Source organism: Triturus cristatus, chromosome 6 (assembly GCF_964204655.1).
Source record: "Triturus cristatus chromosome 6, aTriCri1.1, whole genome shotgun sequence".
Lineage (NCBI taxonomy): Eukaryota > Metazoa > Chordata > Amphibia > Caudata > Salamandridae > Triturus > Triturus cristatus.
The window spans coordinates 343,564,846-343,589,228 of record NC_140589.1 but is presented as its reverse complement, the minus strand read 5'-3'; the positions used below and the strand labels follow the sequence as shown (position 1 = coordinate 343,589,228).

Below are 24,383 nucleotides of genomic sequence, written 5' to 3'. Positions count from 1 at the left end.
CACCACCAGGTACAGCTTTTGTTCTGTGAGCAAGAAATTGTAATGACTTGCCTTAGGGGGGCGCTGGATATTGGAATAGTTTAATTTACTATTCCAACTCCAGTCTGCGCAACAATAGGGAAGGTGTTGGACTTTCATTTCAACACCACTCCACCATTGCGCCCAACTATTGCAAGTTGTTGTAAAGAATGTGTGCTGTTGCCGGTGCTATGTAGGATTTGTCCTAAAGGACGTTTCCCATAGTAAACATGTGAGCCCAATGCATGGATGTCTATAAAAAGGTGTAAATGCATTTCGATTTCGATCAAGGAACCACAGTTACTAAAGTTTTTCCTGTATGGTAATGACTATGCAAAATGTTAGTGAATGGCCACAAACGTGTGAGGTGTTTGATGTGGCAGGCATTTTTGCATGACCACCAACCAACCCCTCCTTTTCACACTTTACCCTAAGGATACAACAGTGGACAATCCACCAGCTTGGTGGATTTCTCGCTGCTGCAATGGCCAATTACAAACCAATTTGTTATTGAGATTATTCCACTTTCTGTCACACACATAAACTTAATTTAGCAAATGATTAAAAAAAATTAAAACATCACATGTGGCTTTTTGGACAGCATTTCTCTGTATTGCGTTTTTGTTCCAGACCGCAGTAATGTGGGACTAATAAGAAATTAACATTATTGTTTGTTTGTGCTGAAAATTAGGACTCAGTATGTGAACACCAGAAAGTATTTTGGGCTAAATACTTGAATTAATTCCAGTAACTTCTGATTCAGCATTGGTGAGCGTCATCAGTGAGGTGGCGCTTGAGTCCCAGTCAAAGTTAGCATGAGCTCTACGTCTTGATATACCCCCTTGCACTTCTTATGGCATCGCACTTAGAAAAATAAAAAAGTTCTAGACTACACTCCGTTGACATCAGTATGGGACTCATGAGCAAACATCGACATTCACCATTCTGATAATTAAGGATTTACTTACAGAAGAACCTTCCAATTAAATATACAAATGTAGGTTAGTGTGGAATCTATAAAAGCAGGGATGGTACAAAAATCAATAACCCAGAATTTCTTCCAGCTGTGACTCTTTGTAAAGTGTAAGGCCCTTCTTTAAGATTCAGCAGGATATAGTGCGAAATAATTGGTAAGTATTTAATCTGGTACTTGCAGTTTCCCTGCTTAAATATTGCTCAGCCTGGTTGTGGTGTGATTGCAGTACAACTGTTTTTCTGATTCGGATTGGCACATTGACTGAGTCCTTGATGGGAGTGGATCTAGAAAGCCACTCACTGTGTTTCTAGAAAAATCTAGAAGATGTATCATCAGTACTGAAAGTGTACGGATGGAAAGTACAGAATAGCAGCATGATGAGTCTGTGACCTGTCTAGTACTTTAGTTTTCCTACTTACTTTGGCTAAAGATGATTTAGAACTCATAACATCATCCAAACATGAGTAGTATACTATTTAAACCATGATAATTCAAAGCACAAGTAAACTGAACTCCTAAATAAGAATAACTCATACAAAACTACACTTGCTTCGTGTCAGTACCAAGCTGCATCATGTACTCCACAATTTGGTTTGGGCATATAACATTGATGACAATCATTTTCTATAAATCTCTTGCTCTTGGAATTCACAACAAATAGCAGGTGTCACTGTTACGCAACTCGGATAATATGTAGACAATCTACGGAAATAGACTCTCTTCCAGTTTTGAGACTCTCCAAATAGACTTAGGCTGTGTCCACCTGAATAAATAGTGAGACTCTGTCCCTACAGGCGCCCCTCGACTTCGCCGGAAACAGCACACTTGCTTGGGTGCCCTGGCCCCCAAAGTACTACCTCAGACCCTACAGAGCCATTCTCTTCATACCAGTCACTGGACTATCATCTAGAAAGAAAAGGACTTGCTGGCCCAAGTACATGGTCTCTTTTTTTTAGGTTGCCCATCACAGTACAGCCTCTTGTTGCGTCTCATCTTGCAGTATCACATGTAACCTTCTAAAACCCTCCTTATCATTACATGTTCCTCTCAAAGGCACCATCATGGCCTTCTTCAACTCCATTGGGTTGGAGTCATCCCTAGGCAATCTCTTCTCAGGAAAGTCTCAACCGATGTGCATAGCTCGCCATCTGTTTCATACATAGTCGAAGGTCGGTCGTTCTCTTACTGTTTCCAGCCAATGCTCCAGCAGAGAGATGGATGTCATGCACAGACCTGAAATTTGTCCATTTTCTTGTTTGTCTCTCGCCGATGAGTGGTAAAGTTCACAGTTACGTTGGTCCTCTATGCCAGGGATTTTACTGTCATAACCCTTGAAGAAGTTCTGTCCAGTCTGTTCTTCTCCGTTATGACATTGGCTTCCATATTATTCATCTTTTTTGTACGTTCTGCTCAGAAACACTTTAGCGCCTTTTAGCCCTGAACAAATCTGCTAATAGGACTTCAACAGTTGTCAACTCTTCATGAAATGCGGGTGCAGATGAAAAAACATATGCTGTGTGCAGCACTCATAGGCGCTTATTTATGGGATTTTGGTGTAGGGCAGTGCAGCAAGGCACCTTGCTGCACTGCCCTACACCAAAGTGAAAGGGGAAAAATTTACCGTATTTAAGCAATACAGAGCATTCCTGGCTTTTCTTCCTGCGCTGGTGCCGTTTCAGCAGCCTAGCGCCAACATAGGCACCCTTGCACCATAGTACCAGGGTGCTTCTGTTGCAGCAGGATTGTTTTTGTGCAGGAAGGGGCACATTCCTGCACAAAAACAATCCTAAGAGGCGTTTTCCTCTTTCTATGTGTGCTGCAGAAAGAGGAGAAATAAACATATTTCTCCTTGTTACGCCTCACCTCGGGAGGCATACAAATTTGGCGCTTCCCCAGGTTTACATCACTTTGTAAATAGGGGGCAACGTCAAATTCCATGGATGTTGGGTGGCAAAACTCACCACAATGCCCATGGAACACTTCCTGGGTACAAAGTAAGGCAACGCGGCGATTTGCTCTACGTAGCCTTACTCATGATTTATGAGGTCACTCAAAGCCGCGCAGTGCGTGGCTTCTTAAATTATAGTGAGAGCCCTGCATCATGCATGTACCACTTTAGATGGTGCAAAGGTCACACAGGGCTGTCCTAAATAAGCCCCTTAGGCTACCTCATAGGTGTTGCATGGTTCCCCAACAGCAGCTCTATTGTGACAGCCACATACATCAGGCATGTGCGCTACACATATGTCCATGTTGGCTACTCGTCTTTCACTCTCTCGGTGCTCAGGGGATCTCTGTGGCCATCAATTTAGTGCTTTGGGTGACCCCCCCCCACAGTACGGGTCAGGAGGAAACCGGGCTTAATTTGTGCCGGTGCTAGCCGGTGCTTAGCACCGGCACTTAATTATCAGGGCCGGGTCTACAGTCACGCATTTAGTGCACGTCAGTAATTGATAATTAGTGGCACTGGCACAGAGAGCGTGTGCTGTACGTCCGTAAGTGCTGCTGTCACTTTACCTTCGTACTGGTTGTGTTGATGACGTGACAGGACTGATGATCATGTTGAAGAACTTCACTGTATGGTGACGTGACGGTGACTCCGATTCTCATTCTCACTCTTTCGCAACTCACAAGACTTCTGCTCAATCCGCCGTCCCAGCGGCCGCGAATCAGTGTTGCCGGCCCAGTGGGCGGAACACTGAGTTGGGCAGGGCTGTGCCTGGGCTGGTCTTCTTCTGCGGGGGTTGGGGCTGTGCACGTCAGAGGCAGCGACGCGTGCGCAGATTTTGCAATTGAATGCACGCGCATTGGCTGCTTTAATTTTGCCACGGTACGCCCCAGCATACCCGCACGGCCGCACCTCCCACCGTGACTGGTACCGCGTCCAGCACTGAGTATCCACACTGGGGAGCGAGGAACAAGTAAGGAGCCTAATGTATTTATCATATTATTATGGTATATTTAAGATGCTTTAATTTATTAAATACTTACAAAGAAATACATGTGCTAACATTCGCAGTGTGAGTAAAGCATGGAATGCAATCTTAGAAATAGCTTACACAATATCTGCATTGACGGTACTCAATCATCATACCTGATGGGCGTGTTTATTTCACATTGATTTAAGGTGTAAATAGAATATATTGATTAGTAGAGGACCCTGGAATGCAGTTAAAATAAATCAAACACAAGTTATATTTTCCAGAACCTATCAAAGTACTTTCAGAAATGCAATACAAATTTCGAAATAATATTTGACACTGGTGTAAATTTGCGCCACCATTTTGTTACTTTCACAATAATGCATATATCAATCAGGCTGCCAGGTGTTTGGAAACCATTGGAATTGTGGGCAGCTTTCCTTTCTGTGTTGATACTGGACACTGCTTGCTCCAGGATTCCAACAGGATGTGAAAGAGATACGAGAAGGAATTGAAATAAGTGATAGCTCGCTACAGTGTGGTGGGAACCATGCTTCCCCGGAAGTAAATGAACCAAATGTTAGATAGATGTGATGAATTAAGATCGGATTACTGCACGCAAATGTCTCCACGTGATTTTTATGGCATACTGGCATACCGAGATGTCATTGTGCATGTGCTACCAGCAGTACCTCTTTGCACATGTATGTTATGCCTCGTGGATAGGTTTAAAATGTTAGCCTGCGTGGCAAGGGTTCATGAAGAATGTTCATTGTGTTGCTGGGTGATGGGGTCAGAAGATTCTATGTATTTTTGGAATAGTGCGGAGACGTTTTTATGAAGGTGGATGTCTTCTTTATCACCTGTTGCCTCTGCTGTGTAGATTCAAGTAATAAACCGCTTTAAGGATCCCCGGCTCCTAAGCTTATTACCACAATTTGATTGGCGACGAGGATGGGATATTTTGAGGATGATCTTGAATTCGATGGTAGGGTGATCAAGGGTAAGATATATGTGGCTGTAAAAGGATTGAATATTTTAGGATGGTATCACCAGGGCTTATTTGGGATGATCCTCAAACCAGGTTGTCGGGTACAAGTTTTAACTGTTTCAGATGCTGGTTTTGATAGTAGTGTCAAATGGGAGCAACTCTTTCCCACTGTCTTTTCAAAGGGATTAGGAACTATTCGAGGGTTCAAACACCGAATTATTGTGAAAGAAGGGTCGTTACCGGTGAAGCACAAATTAAGGGGTGTCCCTTTCAGTGTTAGGGAGGACCTTGAAATGGAGATAAAGCGCTTGTGCCAAGAGGGTATTATTGAAGCAACAGAGTCTTCTTTGTGGCTTTCTCCTCTGGTCGTAGCACGGAAGAGGTGTGGTAAGTTGCGCGTTTGTGTGGACCTCAGGTCGCTGAATAAGGAGATCTGGGTGGACTCGCATCCTCTGCCAAAAATTGATGACCTATTTGCGTGCGTCAGTGGTTCGAGATATTGTTCAAAGTTAGATTTGGTGAGTGCATACCACCAGATTGAATTGGAAGAGGAGTCTCGCCACTTTACATCGTTTATCTCACCTCTGGGTACTTTCCGTTATAAACGTATGCCGTTTGGTTTGGCCTCGGCCGCGTCAGTTTTCCAACGAGTGATGCAGAGTATGTTGGGTGAGAACAAAGGTGTACTTGTATTCCAAGACGATGTCCTTGTTCATTCCAAAGACATTAGTTCACACAATGTTTTGTTGAGAAGGGTTTTCGAAACATTCAGAGAGTATGGTGTGGTTGTAAAGCCTGAAAAATGTAAATTTCTATGTGATGAAGTCGAGTACTTAGGGCACCACATTTCTGGCGAAGGGATTCGACCTAGACAAGGTTTGTTAGATGCCATCATCAAGGCTCCCATTCCGAAGGATAAAACAGGGATTAAATCACTGTTAGGTTTGTTGGAATATTATTCTAAATTCATTCCAAACTATGCCTCTGTGGTTAGACCAATCAGTTTTTTATTGAGAAAGGGTGTTTCCTTCAATTGGTCGGGTCAGTGTAACGCAGCTTTGGAAGCTGTGAAGGTTCTACTTAAGAATAGTGAGGCGCTTAAACCGTATGATCCTACCCTTTCCACTTGTATCACGGTGGATGCAAGTCAGGTGGGTTTGGGGTGTGTGGTTACGCAGGATACTCGAGGAGGTGAAAATACCATTGCGTTTGCATCCAGAGTCTTAAGGGATGCAGAAACACAATACTCGGTAATCGAGAAAGAGTTGTTGTCTTGTCTTTGGTCTGTGAGTAAGTTTCGTTCATATGTCTGGGGGAGACGTTTCATTTTGAGGACTGATCATAAACCATTGGTGAACATTCTAAGTGCAGGGACTAGCAAATGTTGTTCACCAAGGATTGTAAGGATGGTCTCAAGACTTATGCAATACCAGTTTGATGTAGTCCATGTTTCTGGTGGTAAGAATACGAGAGCAGATTTTTTATCTAGATTTCCTGTAGGTTCAGACCAAAAGGTCTGTTCAGATGACAACCATGAGGATGAAGATGATTCAGATGATTGCTTTATTGCTGCGGTTGATATTTCTGAGTTTAGTGTTGGAGACGAGGGAAGTTGGTTGGAAGCCATTGGTCAAGATGAGGTTCTCCAACAAGTGAGTCATTATGTGATGAATGGTTGGCCAAGAGAGAGTACTTTGGCGCATTATCTACAACCTTACTGGAAAGTACAGTCAGAAATTTCCATTGAAGGTGGGGTGTTGGTTCGTGGAGAAAGGCTTATCCCTCCTCTTGGTGTGAGGAAAAATATTATTCTCAGAGCTCATGAGGGTCATCTTGGTTCAACTCTTACTAAACGAAGAGTTTGTGATGGTTTCTGGTGGCCATCTATGGATGCTGATGTCACAGAGATTGTTGATGTGTGCTCCATATGTAGTAAAGCTGATAAGGGCTTGAAAGTAAAGACCCCACCGCTATTGCCAGTAGACTGCCCACCAGCTCCTTGGAGTAAGTTGGGTTTAGACATCATGGGCCCTATAGAAGGTTTGCAGAATGGTGGTCGTTTTGTTCTAGTATTAATTGATTACGTTTCAAAATGGCCTGAGGTGAGGGTTGTTAAGGACATCTCTTCCTCTACTGTGATAACGTTTTTAAGAGAGGTGTTTATTCGAGAGGGGTTTCCTGAGACATTGGTCACAGACAATGGTACCCAATTTGTCAGTGTAGAATTTGAGTCATTTCTGAGTTCTTGCAATATCAAGCATACAAAAAGTTCACTGTATCACCCACAGTCTAATGGTCAAGTGGAGCGTATGAACAGGGTGGTGGGTGACTGTGTTAGATGGGAAAAAGGTTCGAGGGTTAATATACAAGGTTCCATCGATAGTATGCTTTGGTTTTATAGGACTACTCCTCATTCCACTACTAAGATTTCTCCTTTTGAGCTATTAAGGGGACGTAAGGCCAATACATGTTTCAGACCAGGTTGGATGAATAAATGGATCAAATCGTTACATGACATGAATAGTCTTATGGAAATAGTGAAGAGGAATGTTCAAAGTGCTCAAGTTAAGCAAAAGCAGTGGTATGATAACAAAAATTCCACTAAGTTGGTTGAAGTGCATGTGGGGGATCTCGTTAGGATCAAATCCTCCATACATGTCAAAAAAGGGGAAAGTAGGTTTGGACTACCCATCCGTGTCACAGAAATAGGTAGGAATGCAGTTAAAGTTGAAGGGGGAAGTTGGTGGAATGTAGGTAAGATTGTTAAAGTTAGGGAAACTGGTGGGATAGGAAAGGGGGGTAGCTACTGTGAGCCTTCCTCTTCTGAAACTGTGGATACTGGCTGTAGAACTGGTGATGTTCGTGCTACTGTGAGAAGGAGGAGTAGTAGGACGAGCAGAATTCCCATACGTTTTCGTGACTGAATTACTGTCATAGTGTTTAAGTTTTATTATTTTCATTTTGTTTTTTTGTTTTTTATTGTTTGTTGTGTTTCTGTTTTTTTTTTTTAAATGAGAAAGAGGGATATGTTATGCCCCGTGGATAGGTTTAGAATGTTAGCCTGCGTGGCAAGGGTTCATGAAGAATGTTCATTGTGTTGCTGGGTGATGGGGTCAGAAGATTCTATGTATTTTTGGAATAGTGCGGAGACGTTTTTATGAAGGTGGATGTCTTCTGTATCACCTGTTGCCTCTGCTGTGTAGATTCAAGTAATAAACCGCTTTAAGGATCCTCGGCTCCTAAGCTTATTACCACAATTTGCTTATTGTACACATTGAAAAAATGTCATAAATTAATTTTGGCCGATTTTTGCACTAAAGCAAACGTTTCCGAACAAACCACTATTTATGTTTTGTGTGTGTGTGTGTTTCTGTGGTGTGTGTGTGGTTTGTATCTTCTGCTAAATCCGCCGGCCCAGCGGCCGCGAATCAGTGTTACCGGCCCAGTGGGCGGAACACTGAGTTGGGCAGGGCTGTGCCTGGGCTGGTCTTCTTCTGCGGGGGTTGGGGCTGTGCACGGCAGAGGCAGCAACGCGTGCGCAGATTTTGCAATTGAATGCGTGCGCATTTGCTACTTTAATTTTGCCACGGTACGCCCCAGCATACCCGCACGGCCGCATCTCACCACCGTGACCGGCACCGCGTCCAGCACTGAGTATCCACACTGATGGTTGAACTTCAACGGTGCCGACGGACCAGTTGAGGGCAAGGCATGGCCTGAGGTGAGGCAGGGTAGGGCCAGTCAGGCGCCTGGATTACTGTTTTTTTTATGTTGATTGGTCAGATGTTGCTAGTAGTGGATGTTGCGCAATTTGGTCAGTACTACAGTACTACTGGGATGGATTCAGTTTCAGTTCAGGGTCAGGCTCAGCAAATCTGCCGGGGTTGGGGCTGTGCGCGGCAAGCAGCGTGCGCAGATTTTTTCACATTGCAATGCCTGCGCATTCGCTGCTTTGCCACACCCCAGCATACCCGCACTGCCTCAGGCTCACCACCACACCGTCCGAGTCATTGTGTCCAGCCAGCCGCCGTTCAAAGTAGCGGCACCTTTCTATGAGGAAGTCTCCCTTGCTGAAATTCGGATCAGGTATATATTACATCTGACTTTTAGCAGTGCCAGTTAAAGATGTGGGTGGAGCTAATATAGTAAGTGGGTGGAGCCAGTGGCCGCATTGAGGTCAGTGGACTCGGTGGAGTAGAATACTGCTCTGCACTGTGCAGTACATAGAGTTAGGCGCCACCAGGTGAGGCATGGCCTGGGGTAGTCTGGCGGCGGAGGGCGGCCTAATCATCATGAGTTAAAAATAAAGCTGCGCAGCTGAGGCAGGGCAGGGCCTGGCAGGCACCGTGATATGTTTTTATATTGATTGATGCAGTGTCTGATGATGAGTGGCCGCGGGCCTGCGGCACTTAGTTTGATGATGTCATGTTGTGCAGTTGCGGGCCGACCCAGGCTGCCTGGATCATGGATTCAGTTTCGGTTCAGCAAATCTGCGGGTGTTGGGGCTGTGCGCGGCAAGCAGCGTGTGCAGATTTTTTTCACATTGCGTGCGCATTCGCTGCTTTGCCACACACACCCCAGCATACCCGCAACTGCCTCAGGCTCACCACCACCGTACGATTCAGAATCATGGCCATTCGCGTTCAGGCCTTCAGGGGTGAAGTGGCAGACAGGGCCTGGCAGCAGGGCACAGTACAGAGCAGGCTTAATTAGTTAAAAAAATAATAAAGCTGCGCAGCAGCCTAAGTAAGGCTGCAGGCTCTGTACTAGAACTGCAGTGAGTCTGAATCAATTTGCCAATATATTCATGTTTTAAAAGCACCTGCTGCCGAGTTCCTGGGCTCCAGTAATATTCAGGCATAAATTAAAATGTCAAGATAACTCTGGTGATTATTCGTCTTCCTGGACCTGGAGAGAGATAAGAGTTTTGTCTAGGGGAAGTTGTGACTGTTTGAAAGGTAGTACAGGGTTACATACCTGCTGCAAAGAAAGTTTACCATGCAGATCAAAAAGTGCATATAATGTAAAATATGTCAGTGCGTGTTACTGCTTCTGTCGGAGAGATCCTTTTGTTACTTGCAGTTTGTAAGTTAAAATCCTATCATTGAACAGCAGGCTATTAACAAGTCTGTCATCAAAGAGCTGCATGCAAACGGCAAGTTATATATTAGAGCTATATGTTTTTTTGCCCAATCTTTCATTATCCTAATCTTGCAAAAAGGGTTAATTTCGGTAGAAATCAATTTTTACTGAAGAGAACCCCTAACAATGCTGTTATGTTTTAAATTCTGAATTTGCGCTTTTCCAGACTTCGAACTCTTAAACTATATTGCCAACAATGACAATCATGGATGACATGTGACTCCTATACCTTGTAGTCCTGTCTGATGTAACATTCCCTATATTCTGATTTACACACGTAGGATTGTATCTATGCAATGTGTGAATGATGCAAGGTGCTCTTACACCTTACACTGTTCACAGGTCAGGGGAACCTCCTATCAAAACCTTTCTATGAGGAAGTCTCCCTTGCTGAAATTCGGATCAGGTATATATTACATCTGACTTTTAGCAGTGCCAGTTAAAGATGTGGGTGGAGCTAATATAGTAAGTGGGTGGAGCCAGTGGAGGAAGTGGGTGGTGCCAGTGAAAAGTAGGTGTGGCCTCCGACAAACAATTAAGCACCTGCACTTCATATTTTACAAATTAAGCACTGGGAGGAAACCATTCTTGATTTTTGTGCCCAAGATGATGCGTGGCCACAGGGTTTGTATCATGCCTCATCCCCAGAGATGACTTGTCTGCTAGCATCTCACCCAAGACAGGATGCAACTTCACTTGTGACAGCCTAGCCCTCTGCCAGTTTCCCCAGTCAGATGAGAGGACTGCTTGTAGGAGCTAATCCCCTTATGACCAGCTCTCCGCAAATACTACTGTTCACATCAGCAAGAGGCCCTTCATATTTGAACCCACTGGGCCTCTCTTGGGGGGGAAACAACTCGCTCTGGAGAGGACTGTGCCTGGACAAAGGTAGTCATGACACAGGAAGGAGCGTCTCACAAAAATTCAAAAGCATGCAGTGGTGAGAGTCATATAGAGCTGATGTCATTTTTTAGTACTAAAGAGAGTTCTCTCTCTGTAAAACATCCGGTTTCCTTGTGGGCTGGACTGGTTATCTAAGACGGTGGTGTTTGCTACTAAGATTGTGGTGAAGCATGACAGATGCAGAGACCACGAATACGATTAGATCAATTCCTCATTCAATAACTATGAGTATTCTTGTTATGGTGGAGGCAAGCCCCATTCATGTCTCTTAAGAGCGTACACCTCTGCCATGAAACCACAGTAGCAGCTGCCTTTTTGCACCTTGCCTCAGCCCCTAAGACAATTATGCATGATTGCAAGAGGCACTTTTACAACAAGGATAAAAATGCAGAGCAGGGTCTACCATAAACGCCTTGAGGTATAGAGGACTGATGGCGGTGGCGGCAAAATCATTATAATAGCAGGATGGCGGTTATTACCTATTGTCTGCTGTTGAGAGAAGCCTACTGGCCTCCAATGCTGTTTTCTAAATTCATCTGGCAGTCTCCTACAACTTAGCCCTTTGCCACTCCATGTGGGACGTAGAGGTCATGTATGTGTACCTTATGTGTGTGTATGTGAAGGATGCGTGTGGAGCACACGTGACACTTGTGACTATGGCCAAACTCTTTTCTGTTTTATGCTTACTGTATCGAGTGGTACCTAAGTTGAAGGATTGAATGGAGAGCCCTGAAAGCAGATGTTAATTGTATGGTTCCTCCCAGATAAATTCCACGAATCCACTGTAGTATGCCAGACTGTGGAATGCTAAAGAGAGGAGACAGAAGGTCCCTTTGAAGCCTTCGAGTTTCCCTCTTCCCTTCTCTGGCCTACTGTCTAATGTAATGACTATCCCCACAGGGGAGCAGGTAATTAAATAGGACAGCCACCCCTTCCCTTTGTACCCTTGTTTTGGGTTACTCCTAATAGGAGACTCCAAACTACACCCTAACTTCCTGCTCACACTTCATTATGAACACTAGACCCAGGTAAAATTTAAATTATGGTGGCATCATTTACATAACTTTGGGAATTTTGTGTTATGCTTGTGAAATTACGGCATTATGCCATGCCCCAAAATGACATGTTTGCTGTAAAACTATAGTATGGGAACAAAAAAATTGCCAGAACGCGAGCACCTGTCATTCGTAGTACTTGTTTTATGGCAATATGTTTTTAGCATGAAATGCTTACTTGAGTCCAAAATTGACATGAGGATGCATTTTGCCATAAAATACAGCCCAAATCCCGAATTTCAATTTCGTGTAATTGCATTTAATTTCCTCAAAATGTCACTTTATTACGTGAAGGCAAAATTGAATGAATTCAATAAAGACCTGGCCTGGACCAGTCTGAGTTGACTACACAAAAGGGTAATACTAACGAAAATCTGACTCAAAAGTGATTGTTGGAATACGCAACTTTTATCTGCCAAAGATGGGACAGAAAAGTACAGCCAGTGTGCAAAGATTTCTTTTCCCCGAAGCCCCATACCAGTGGTGACCAAGAAACTCTTCAGGGTAACTTCTGTGAACTTCTCTTGTTAGGTTCAGAAGCTAAAACCGACCACAAACTGCCAGGACAGGCTGCCTAGACTTGAAGTTGGAGAATTGACCAGCAGCTCACAGGGGGCATTGGAGGTGTTCTTGTATGAGGAACACGCTGCTCAGAATGAGGGATGAAGAGCCAAAGACTTCCATAGCTGCATCCAGAAAGGATCTGCACGATTGTGGGTGGGTAAGGGCCAGGAAACCTGAATTGTCCCTCAGTGAAATCGAACTCTGTATCTTAGTGGATCAAAGTTACTAGGACATTTGTAGCCAGTTGAGTTCCTCAACTAAAAATCACCAAGAAACCATGTGGCTTTGGAACAAGTTCAGAGTGCTGTATGCAGTCCCCCACAGAAAGACTCAAGAATGCGAGAGGAGTCATATCTGCAGAGGGGCTTCCACCAAGGACTGCATACTCACAAGACAAACAAGCATTGGCATAGCCAATAGGTCTCGCCTTTGGGACCTTATAAGTATTTAGTTATGCAGCACAATATCCTTGGTGCAACAACATCAACTGTTGCATGGCTAAACACGTATAAGGTCCCAAAGGCGAGACCTTTGGCTTTGCCAATGCTTGTATATTTCTAGCGATGGTTTAGCCTACCATGCAAATGTATATTTAGTAACTTTCACTGAATAATCGAATTAATGTGTACCAGTCCCTAAAATCTGTTTTGAAACTTTACACAATATTTTGTGAATAGTAGCCTATTGATCAATTGTGCAGCTGCCTAGTAACACCAGGCCTAGAGGTGGGAGCACCTCGTCTATATTTTAATATGGACTTGCATGAATAAACACACACACACACACACACACACACGCACACGCACACGCACACACAACCCAACCCCCACCACACCCCCCTTTTCTATTTCCTCCCGGGCCCGCACGGCTGCAAGCTCGTGTTTTTGTCATTCACCATGAAAACAAGCCTAAGTCAAAACCGAGAAGGTGTGCCACCTTCTTTTCGGCTGCATTAGGAGAGCGACAGAAAGGGCAGCTGCAACCCGGGGAAGGAATCCCTCCCTCGGAAGCTCGTACACAGAGATGCAGTAAAAGCAGCAGTCTGACGCAGTTTCGCGGAAATCAGAGGAGCAGGTAAGTCAGCTTGGGGAGTGGAAGGGAGTAGCTCGTTCTCTGGGATGCTGCAGAGGCGGTGGCTGGGTACAGCAGAGAAAGGCCGAATCCTGGCGTGGGCGGCAGACCCCTCCTACCGGGCTCCCTGGGGTCGGGTGCATGCCGTAAAGTCCGTCCTGGGTCCGTCAGACGGGTCTGCAATGAAAACAGACAGAAGGAGAAATGGGCAGAGAATGACGAATTAAAAAAAAAATGTAAAAAAGCAACAGAAGAGAACAAGAGTGCTAAAAAGAAGGGAAACAAGAGGGAGATGGGTAAAGAGAAAGACAAGTGCGCACGCCTACATGGGCAGAGAATGAGGAATTATAAAAAGAAAAAGGTAAAAAAGCAACAGAAGAGAACAAGAGTGCTAAAAGAATGGAAACAAGGGAGATGGGTAAAGAGAAAGACAAGCGCGCGCGCTGAAAGTAAAAAATAAAATTAAAAGGTGTGCAGGCTGCAGCGGGAGAGAGAGGCGGAGGGGTGCACCTGCGAGTGGTGCGCACGAGCTGGGGAGAGCAGTTTGCTCTTTTTCAAAGCACATTCTCGTGCTTGTGGCGCGCAGCTGCGCACTCCCGCAGGGCGTATGCCGCCACAAGCACGAGTATGTGCTTTGAAAAAGAGCTGCACGACGGCTAAAGGTCTCCTACTGCGTAGGCGAGACCTAAAAAGGTTGGGGACCTAGTTTGTTTGAGTGGTAAGTTTTTGTGTAATGGCTCGAGGCAGATTCAAACCACAAGGCTGACGAGCTGCAAGCACTGCAACTTTACCGTAGCTTCTTCCCCTGGTGCTGACAGTGCATCTGCTGACCTCACGTATGTGCCAGAGACACCACTGACACATCAGCTAGTTGAGTTGGTGCAGAATCACTGCCTCCCATGCTCTGTGGGCTGTGCTTTGCATACCACAGCGAATGGCACAGGCGGACGACTGAACATTGGTACAGTCTGCATCAGACAGAGCAACCATCCAGGACAGAAAATGTACTGTGTGATTCCACCCCAAGAGGGTAGGCAACCATAACAACAGTGGAGGGGATTTCAGCAAACGAAACAGATTGAGTCACCGGGCTGTCACCCCTCAGCCTTCCACAGTATTTCCACAATCTCTCACCCCCCCCCCCCCCAAAAAAAAGTGCCAAGCAGCAACACACACCATCACCAAAGACTATGATACCAGATTACCATATATACTGTTTCCGATTAGTACCACTGGTAAATGCTTCCTGTTGTTTACATCCAGCAATCACATTGTGTTTAAGATAGCAATAAAGTGCTTATAAAGTAACAGCAATTAATTGCTCTCTGATGTAAATTGAATTCTGAATACCCAATCCCATTCCGCCTCCTTGGTTAATCCTTGCAATTCTCAACCTTGGTAGTGTAAAGGGTTAAGTGCTAAAGCAGTGTTCTTGATGCTCAGTTTTGTGTTCAACAGTGAGGTTTAGCCTCAGGTCACCACTAATGCTCCTGAGAAAAGATCCATCCACGCTACAAGTCATCTCTGTATTTTATCTGGGGAGTGGGTTAAAGCAGTCAATTTGTCAGACAGAAACACAGCTGGGTATCACCGGATTAGGAGTTTAGGCTAGACCTGTGGGATTGGTTGTCTAGTATTGCTCAAAGGTAGCTGTTGTGCAGAAACCGGCAACATCTGGAGACCTTAGGCACCCCAATGCTCACTGCTGTGGCCATGGAAGTGAATATCTCAAATTTTTTGACAATACAATTTTCAAGAAAGATTGCCTCTGTCTCGAGTCTTCTCAGGGTATTTACCGCTGTCAATACTGTTGGCTCTTTTTAGTATTAAAAGGGCTTTTGTGATGGATGAGGGGCTATGTGTTAGCACCCAAAGACAACATCCCTTGGCATAAATTACAATGAAACCCAGAGAACTTGCATAGAAAAATCCACACTGGCAAGTCAACACAGGACAAGGTTCAAGTACAAACCATGAAGATTTATCTAAAATTTGAACTCATTATAGAAAGAAAATGGTAAGTCAATTGAGTTCAAAATACTCAATATGTAAGTAAATGTGAATCAGCATAAGCCATAGAGGCTGATCCCCTTTATAGTTAAAAGCCAGTACCAAATGCAGTCTAGCACAAGGCAAATAATAAATCAAGAGCAAATAGTCATAAGGACTGCTTAGTGTAAAGGCAGGAGAAAATCATGAAAAATCTCAAAGTATTGGATCAAACAGAAGACTGACATGAAGTCTGTCTCTAAAGAGAGCAAGAAAAAGAAAATTTTCTCACTTTCATAGTAACAGCTTTTACAGCATTTTAGCAGCTTAGATTCAAGGCTTAACCATGGTTTATAGTAGTACCGTGCGTTATGCTCACAAAGATACAATTATATGAACCAATATTCATTTTTTCCGTTGCACTATATTAAACAAGCTCACTCTAGAAACTCTCCCAAAAATAATAAACAATTAGGACTTTTAACCTACATACACATAGAAATGGCATTGAAGTACTAAACAATAGCCGCTCGAAAATATGACTCGGATACAGTTGTACTAGTGAAGACATTAACCTTGATTGTTGAAACATAATATACGTGTTCCTCCAGCAGCAGGCAGTGAGCTCATAAATTGTAACACCTAAAGTAAACATCTCCACAGAACAAAGCAATTTCAACTGTTTAATGAGGCAAAAGAGAATCACTGTATACACAAGATCATGAACGGAGTGCACAGTACAACTTTTAAAAGCCATGTTTTCAAAGCAATCAGGCTAAGGCGTAACATTAGTTTTACAACCTACTTATGCCAACTTAAACATACAGAGGCAGCTTTCCTAATATTTCATGCAACGCAGCACATCAACGTGCTCACTGTGTTGGGTTAAAGGGAAAGAGCAGAAATGCACCATATCTACAAATATATGGCACACATGTGCTCTTTCCTAGTGCTGGGACACTATGTGCTGCCTAGTGCCAACGCAGTCACCTTTTGTGCTACGCTTCAAGGGTGCGTGCGTTAGAGGCAGTGTTGTTTTTGTGCAGAACAATCCAGTGTTGTTTTTGTGCAGAAGGCAACTTCCTCTTTCTATGTGTCATGCATTCTGCATCACTCGTAGAAAGAGGTAGTAGCCAGGAGAAATAAAGCTATTTCTCTTTGTTATGCCTCTGTCAGGTAGGCACATCATTTTGGTTCAAAACCCAGGTTTGCATCAAAATACATGACTAGATGTACTGGAACTCCCGTGCTCCACCCATGTAAAACTTACCCAATGCAAAGTAACTCAAGGGAGCAGTGCGCACTGCCTTACGTTACTTTGTTTTTGCTAAACCACCTAAAGCCATGCATTCGACTTTGCTGGGCTTTGTAAATGCCAAAATGAATTTTGCTTTGGGTTGTGTCACAAAAGTGACAAAACCCCGACTCAAGATCGTAGTAAATCTGGGCCACTATTTATTAAATACTGAATAACAGTTAAACCCTTAGTGCACTGGCAGGGAAACGAGAAAGCGCATCCAAAACGTGCAGTGTATAACAAAGCAAATACATTTGAGGCCTAGCTCTGTCAACTTTAAAATGCTTCATTAGGAAAATACAGCACACTTACATTATTTGCATCTTATCCATGTTAATCAAACACGTCATTTGAATTTCACACACTCAATGCTGTGTCCAGAAAGCTGATGGTAACTGGTTGTGTCCTAGACAACGGAACGCTCTGGCAGAGTTGCAGCTCGACTTTCAACTTGTGTACATTATGTAACAGCGTCATGCCAAGAGTGCTTGGTGTTCCAGGAGCAGGATCTGTAGCAATCCTTTTTGGAAGGATTTGCTGTGTCAAATTCGGAGGTGTCAGCAAAAGAAGTTGCTTATGATCTGTTCTGAACCCAGTGTTCCTGCCATATGCTGAGGTCATTGTTAGTTTTCCTCCAGTGATCCCGATTGTGGCTAGCTGTTTTGGAATGTTTTGTAAAGTGACTGCTGACATTGCCTTTTTTTTTTCTTTGGAACCAGGATTTTTCTTGCTACTTGTCAGATGGACTCCACCTTTCAGCGATGGGAAATGAATTTGTTGCTACTAATCTTTGGCCACTCCTGGAAAAGAAAGTGTCATCTTTGCCTCCCATCCTACCTCTCTGGGATACCGTCAGCAATGAGCACCCTGAGGAATGCCTTCTCGGGACCTCAGACTGAGCGTTTGGATCGGAGACCGACAAAAAAAGGTCTTCTGCTCAAGAGGCGGATTTAAGATGCTCGCAGTGTCATCTTAGAAGGATTCACCACGAATCAGGTTCATTTTATATGACAATTGATGGAAGTATACACGTTTTCAGTAGTTTGTTTTAATACATGATATAGGTAAAATTTGTTTTGGCAAGTTTGTTATCATTTTGCTGAGTAGTTCACAAATAAAGCTGCAAATCTAAGCTGCTTGTCTTCCAAAAGAGTGCTTTTTCTTTTAAAAAGATTGCAATGCCAAAATGGTTTTACTTACTTCTAAATTTAACATATTACCTAAACAGTGGCATGTTTAAGGGGCCGAAAGTCGTATTACCTTTTTTATATGGAAAGGAAATATACTCTGATTAAAATGGCCTGCGCTTCAAAGAGAGTTTTACAGCTTTGGTATAGAAGCTTATACTGTTACACTGCATAATTACATCTACCTAACTATTTTATTGTAACCTACATTATGGAAACAGATCCAATGGATTTGGCATCCTGCGCTGGCATTAAGTTATATATAGTTACTATTTTCAAGCAGGTTAAAGTCTGCATTTGTTTATCCCAAGAAGATAGCCCTTGGAATACAGAAGCAGGTCTTAACATTTAGCACTGAGAAGTATCCCTATTACAGTCTCGCAGATGCCTGGTATTTTGTGTACGTATTGTTTTTTAATTATTTGATTAATTGATCGAATAATTGATGTATTAATTAAGGTTCAAAATGTGATTTTTGATGGCAATGGATTTTATTCTGTGACTGTTTTTTTTCCTCTGTTGCAAATTTCTACTTAATTAATTAGTGTTGTACGGGCTCAGGGGGATATTTACAACTGAAGTGGAGGAGTGTGGCGTTAGCCGTCATGGCTTAACGCCTCACTCCGCCACCTCAGAAAAGCAGGGCTGCACCATATTTACAAGATATGGCCCAGCCTTGTGTTTCCCCCAGCGCTGGTGCTACACTTAGCAGTGTAGCGCCAATGCAGGCACCCTTGCACCATAGTGCAAGGGTGTCTGCGTGCAGGGGAAAGATTGTATATGTACAGGATGGTCCTCCTTCCTGTATATAAACAATCTTTAAATGCCATTTCGGCACTTCTATGTGTGCTGCTTAATGCAGCACACATGGAAGTCACAAAGGGGCACATGCATCAAGCTAAGAAATAGCGATTCCTTATTAGCGAATTTTAACCCCTTCACTGCTAGGCCTTTTCCCCTCCTGTGCTAAGCCTTTTTTGGGCTATTTGGGGTAGTGCGCGCTTAGGCCTCTGTAACTTTTTGACCACATTAGGTATCCACGCCAAATTTGCGTCCTTTTCTTCCAACATGATGGGGATTCTAAAGGTACCCAGGGTATGTGGATTCTCCTAGAGGGTTCCCAGAAATTAGTCAAAATACAGCAAAATTTTGTTTTTTTTGTGAAAAATGGGGAAAAGTGGCTGCAAATGAAAGCGTCTGGGTTTTTCTCTGCAAATGATATCAAAAAAGGGTTTGTGGGGCTGAAATCACAATTTCTCCAGCTTTTGGGGAATGACAGATTTTTGTCAGAAATCCAACATTTTTTACACAGTTTTGACATTTTTCTGGGACATACCCTATTTTTGCTATTTTTGTGCTTTCAACCTCCTTCCAGATAATGGTAGAAATGGGTAGAAAAGCAATAATGGATCCTGGAAAGCTATACATTTTTGAAAAGTAGACAAAATTCTGAATTCAGCAAGGGGCCATTTGTGTAGATCCATCAAGGTTTCTTTATAGAAACTAACAGGTAAATATAGGAAAAATTAAAAATTTGTTGAAAAAAGCAGCCTTTTGAGTCAACGTTTTCACCTGTAACTTCTTCGAATTATGACATCTCTTTGAAAGCAATGTACCGTTACATCCGGTGGACCTTCCTGGTTGTGGGGATATATAGGACGTGTTAGGTTCACCAAGAGCCCAACGAACCCAGAGTAAAAAACTGAGCAGCATTTTGTAATGGTTTTTTTTTTTTGTTCCAGGTATATAGCAATTATTGTGGGAAAATGTATACATGGAAAAATCGGTATGAAAGACACCTATGTATTTCTGAAATGGGAACAAATTACAGAGTTTAGAAACAGTGCATATTTGCACATTTTCGAAATTGGGAATACTCATACTTGCATGACAATTATTGGTCATTTTTCAAAATGACTTTTTTTTTACACAATGTCTTTCATTTGGAAGGGAGAAATGCATCAAAAATCAATAGGTAATAACAGTTGCTTTACAAATCTGAACTACCCTAAGTCTCCCGATAAAAATGGTACCTCACTTGTGTGGGTAGGCATAGTGCCCACGACAGGAAGTGGCTCAAAACCTAAGGTGAACACACCACATTTTCACACTGAAAATGTACACTTTTTTTGCGAAGAGTCTAGCTGTAGTTTTTTTTTTTTTTTAAACATCTTTTTTTATTAACATAGCTCAAGATCATATGCATGACAAAGCAGTGATCAAAAGGCACATAAACCAACAGTGGTACATTACAGAGTTGAGGATCGGGAGAGTTACCCAAAGGTCCCGCTACCGCTGCCCCCCCCGCCTCTGAAGGTTCGGAATCTGCACCATGGGCCCCACACCCTCCTCCATTTCTTCACACAGCCCCTGGATTTATAGACTGTTTCCTCCGCCCTCTGACACCAGTCCAGGTCCCTGAGCCACTGGTCCCATTGTGGAGGCGCAACCGCCCCCCAGGCGCTCGCAATGTTCCGTTTTGCCACCCCAGCCGCTGTAGCCAGCCAGATCTCGTGATACCTGGACCAGTCCGTGTCTCCCTTGATCAGCAGTAGCAGCCACCTGGGCTCCAATGGGACCGGCACACCCACCACCTTCGCCATAGTGTCCGTCACCCGGGTCCAAAAAGGTACTATCTTCGGACATTCCCACAAGATGTGGAAGAACGTGCCCTCCTCCCGGCAGCCCCTCACACACAGAGGCGACAGCACCCTGCCCCATGAAAATAGGTTGGTCCGTGGATAGTAAACCCTATGCAGGATTTTGAATTGGATGAGGCGAAACCGCATCCGGATGGCAATTTCGCGAGGGCCCTGCAGGGCCTCCTGCCAGTCCTCGTCATCCATGCTGCCTATATCTCCCTCCCACTTAGCCCGCAAGGAGACGAGGGGATCAGGCATGTTATTAATGAGCTTACGGTAAATGGTGTCCGTTAGCTTCCCCGGTATGGGGTCAAGCAAAAGCCTATCCTCCAGGGGAGAATACTCAGGGAGCGAGGAGCCTCGTCGCAGGTAGGAACCCAGGGCATGCATGAGGTGCAGGTAATGGAAGTGTTGAGCACTGTGCATGCGATACTCCTTTTGGAAATAATCAAAGGATCTGGGGGCGCCCCTCTTCCATACATCTCCCAGGTAATCTATCCCGATCAATCGCCATCCTTTGAAACCGGTCAGTCTCGCGACCTCTGGTAGTTGGTCCCCAAACCAGAGCGGCGTCCGACCCGTGAGGGTGCCTGCCCACCCAAGAAACTGATGGGCCTCCCGCCAGCACTGTATGACCACCCCGGTATGCGATGGGAGGTCCCTGCATCTCCTCCTCGAATACAACAGCTGCTCACAGTTTCCTCCTGGCATAACATGCCTGTCAACCCTATACGCCGGCTCCGACCCCGTTGCGTACACCCACTCATTAACTACTTGTAGCTGGGAGGCCCAGTAATAGAGACGGACATCCGGGAGGGCCAGCCCCCCGTCGTATACCCCTCTTCTAAGCTTACACAACGCTATTCTAGGGCTCCCTCCATCCCAAAGCAGGGTCCGCACCATCTGTGAAATACGCCGGAACACCCCCCCTGGGATTGGGTACGGTGAGTTCTGTAGGATATAGAGGAGGCGCGGTAAAGCCAGCATCTTGAAGAGCCCCGCGCGCCCCATCAGAGACAGAGGCAAGGATCGCCAATGAGAAACATCCGCTGCTAGGCGCGCCAGAAGTGGTTCCAGGTTTCTTTGAAAGAACACCTCTTTATCTCTAGTCACATACACCCCAAGGTACTGAAAACCCTCTGACACCACCCGGGCTGAGCACCCGGTTGGAATCCGCGGGGTAGGGCCAGAGAGGGGGAAAATCACTGACTTGGACCAATTGATCCTATAACCGGAGTAGCTGCCAAACAAGGCAAAGAGGTGGAGCGCCTGCGCCATTGAATGGTACGGTCTGGCCATTTACAGCACAATATCATCCGCGTAGAGGGAGATACGCTCCTCCCACCCATTGCACATTGCTAACCCCCAAAACGCCTGGTCCCTCCGTACCCAGTGGGCCAACGGCTCGAGTGCCAGTGCGAAAAGAAGGGGAGATAGTGGGCACCCCTGCCTAGTGCTGCGACGCAGTGGAAACGCACGGGAGAGCGCACCATTCACTCTTACCCTGGCGACCGGCTGTGCATACAGCAGGCGCACCCAACTACAAAAGACCGGTCCAAAGCCCAGACGCTGTAGGACCATGAATAAGTACGGCCACTCGATGCTATCAAAGGCCATAGAGGCGTCCAGCGCCATCAACGCTGTCTGGGAGTCGTCCTCTCCCTTGGTCATGTACAGAGCCCCGTACAGCCGCCGAAGATTAAGTCGAGTGCTTCTGTGCGGCATGAAGCCAGATTGGTCAGCATGCACCAGGTCGGGCAGGACCGCCAACAGACGTGTCGCCAAAGCCTTAGCCAGGACCTTGGCCTCTACATTAAGGAGCGAGATAGGTCGATAGGATGAGCACTGGTCAGCCGGCTTGCCAGGCTTGTGGATGACCACGATCGTAGCCTCCCGTTGATCCGGTGGCAGCACACCCCCAGCTTGTGCCTCGAGGAACATCTTCCTCATTGGATCTATGACTATGCTCGCCTGTCTCTTGTAGATTTCCACAGGTAGCCCATTGGGCCCCTGCGCCTTTCCCGCCTTGAGGGAGTTAAGCGCCTCACTCAGCTCCGCCCCAGACAGTTCCGTCTCGAGGCTGTCAGCTTGTTCCCTTGAGAGAGCAGGCAAGTTAAAGTCCCGCAGGAACTCCGCGCAGTCAGACTCCGTTCTAGTGCACACCGGAGTGTATACCTTCACATAGTATGACGCGAAAGCCTCAGCTATTTCCGTGCCAGTAGTGGCCAAGGACCCTGCTTCATCCCTAACTGCCGCAACCCAGGAACGCTCCCGGTCCCTGCGTTCGAGCCAGGCCATCAGTTTCATAGATTTGTCACCCGCATCGTATATCCGATGCTGTGTGGCCAAGGAGTACGCGCGTGCCTCACCCTCCGCCAGGGACCGCAGCTCCCTCTGTTTAAGAGCAAGTTCATGTCGCTGCTGCGTGGAGGGAACCCCGCCGGCCTCCCTCTCCAGAGATGTGATTTCGCACTCGAGCTGACGGATCTGGAGCGTTTCCTCCTTTTTCCGCCTGCCCATCAGCGCCTGAGCCTGACCCTGCAGCACCATCTTATATGCTTCCCATAAGACCAATGACGAATCCACCGAGCCCGAGTTCTCTGCGAAGTAGAGTTTAGAACCATCCCTCAACTTGCCCAGAATGGACTCGTCCCGGAGGCGCCACGGGTCAATCCTGGGAAAAGCCGACCGGTCAAGTGTCGGCCCCTGGAGAGAGACCCCAACCGGCGAGTGATCCGAGATGCCCCTGGCCATGGTACAAAGATCCACGAAGTTCGCCAACTGATCACCCAGCACGAAAAGATGGTCTAGCCTGGAGAAAGACCCATGCCTGGCAGAGTAGAAGGTGTACTGCCTAAGGGAGGGGTTGTGGATGCGCCACACGTCCCGAAGCCCCAACGATGCGACGAAGCCCCGCAAGCCCAGCTCCCCTCTATTGCCCTGCCGCTCCCCCGAGCGGTCCAGATCCGCATCCATGACTGCATTCGTGTCCCCCCCTAGCACCAATATACCCCGGGGAAGATCTGCGATGTGGGACCCCAACTTGGCATACGTCTGAGTGTGCAACCCCGGCGGGATGTAACAGGAACTCAACACTATTGTGCGCCCCTCCCATTTAAACGCCACCGCTGCCAGACAGCCCGAGTCCTCCACCCAGGTGCCCGTAGTTACCAGCGGAAGGGCCTTGCGAACGAGTATACCCACCCCTCTGGACCCGGACGTAAACCCTGAATGCGCCACCATCTGATACCCGAACCGGTCTAGCGCCCTACATTTATTTCCCCGCAGATGGGTCTCCTGGAGGAGCACCACATCCGGTGCATGCCGCTTCAAGTGCTGTAGGACAAGCGTACGTTTAATCTTGTTACCCAGCCCATTGACGTTCCATGTCCAGATCCGTATCCTAGCTCTGTCACCCATTCCGAATCGGGATCCACCCCATAGTCCCTCCATCGAACGCCCACTGCCTGCCATTGCCACCTAACCTCTGTGTTTGGAACTGAAAAACATCCTGAGCTAAACTTAAACTATGCCCCAACACTCCCCCCCCGCCCCCTCCACTACCCCCCTCCCTGCCTCCCTGCTACGTGGGCCCCCAACCACCCACCTGTAAAACCTGCAGAGTGC

The 24,383-nt window shown here is 45.7% G+C and overlaps 1 protein-coding gene across 2 annotated transcripts in view; it reads left to right on the top strand.

The window, feature by feature from the left end:
* The window catches only part of IAH1 (isoamyl acetate hydrolyzing esterase 1 (putative)), a 221,250-nt gene extending 203,191 nt beyond the window's left edge, over positions 1-18,059 (top strand). For both annotated transcript variants that reach the window (XM_085609177.1, XM_085609176.1), the window contains exon 6: positions 17,647-18,059. In XM_085609177.1, coding sequence (XP_085465303.1) covers positions 17,647-17,826 — 180 coding nt within the window. In that variant the 3' untranslated portion in view covers positions 17,827-18,059. The remainder of the gene's footprint in view (positions 1-17,646) is intronic.
* The last annotated feature ends 6,324 nt before the right edge of the window (positions 18,060-24,383 follow it).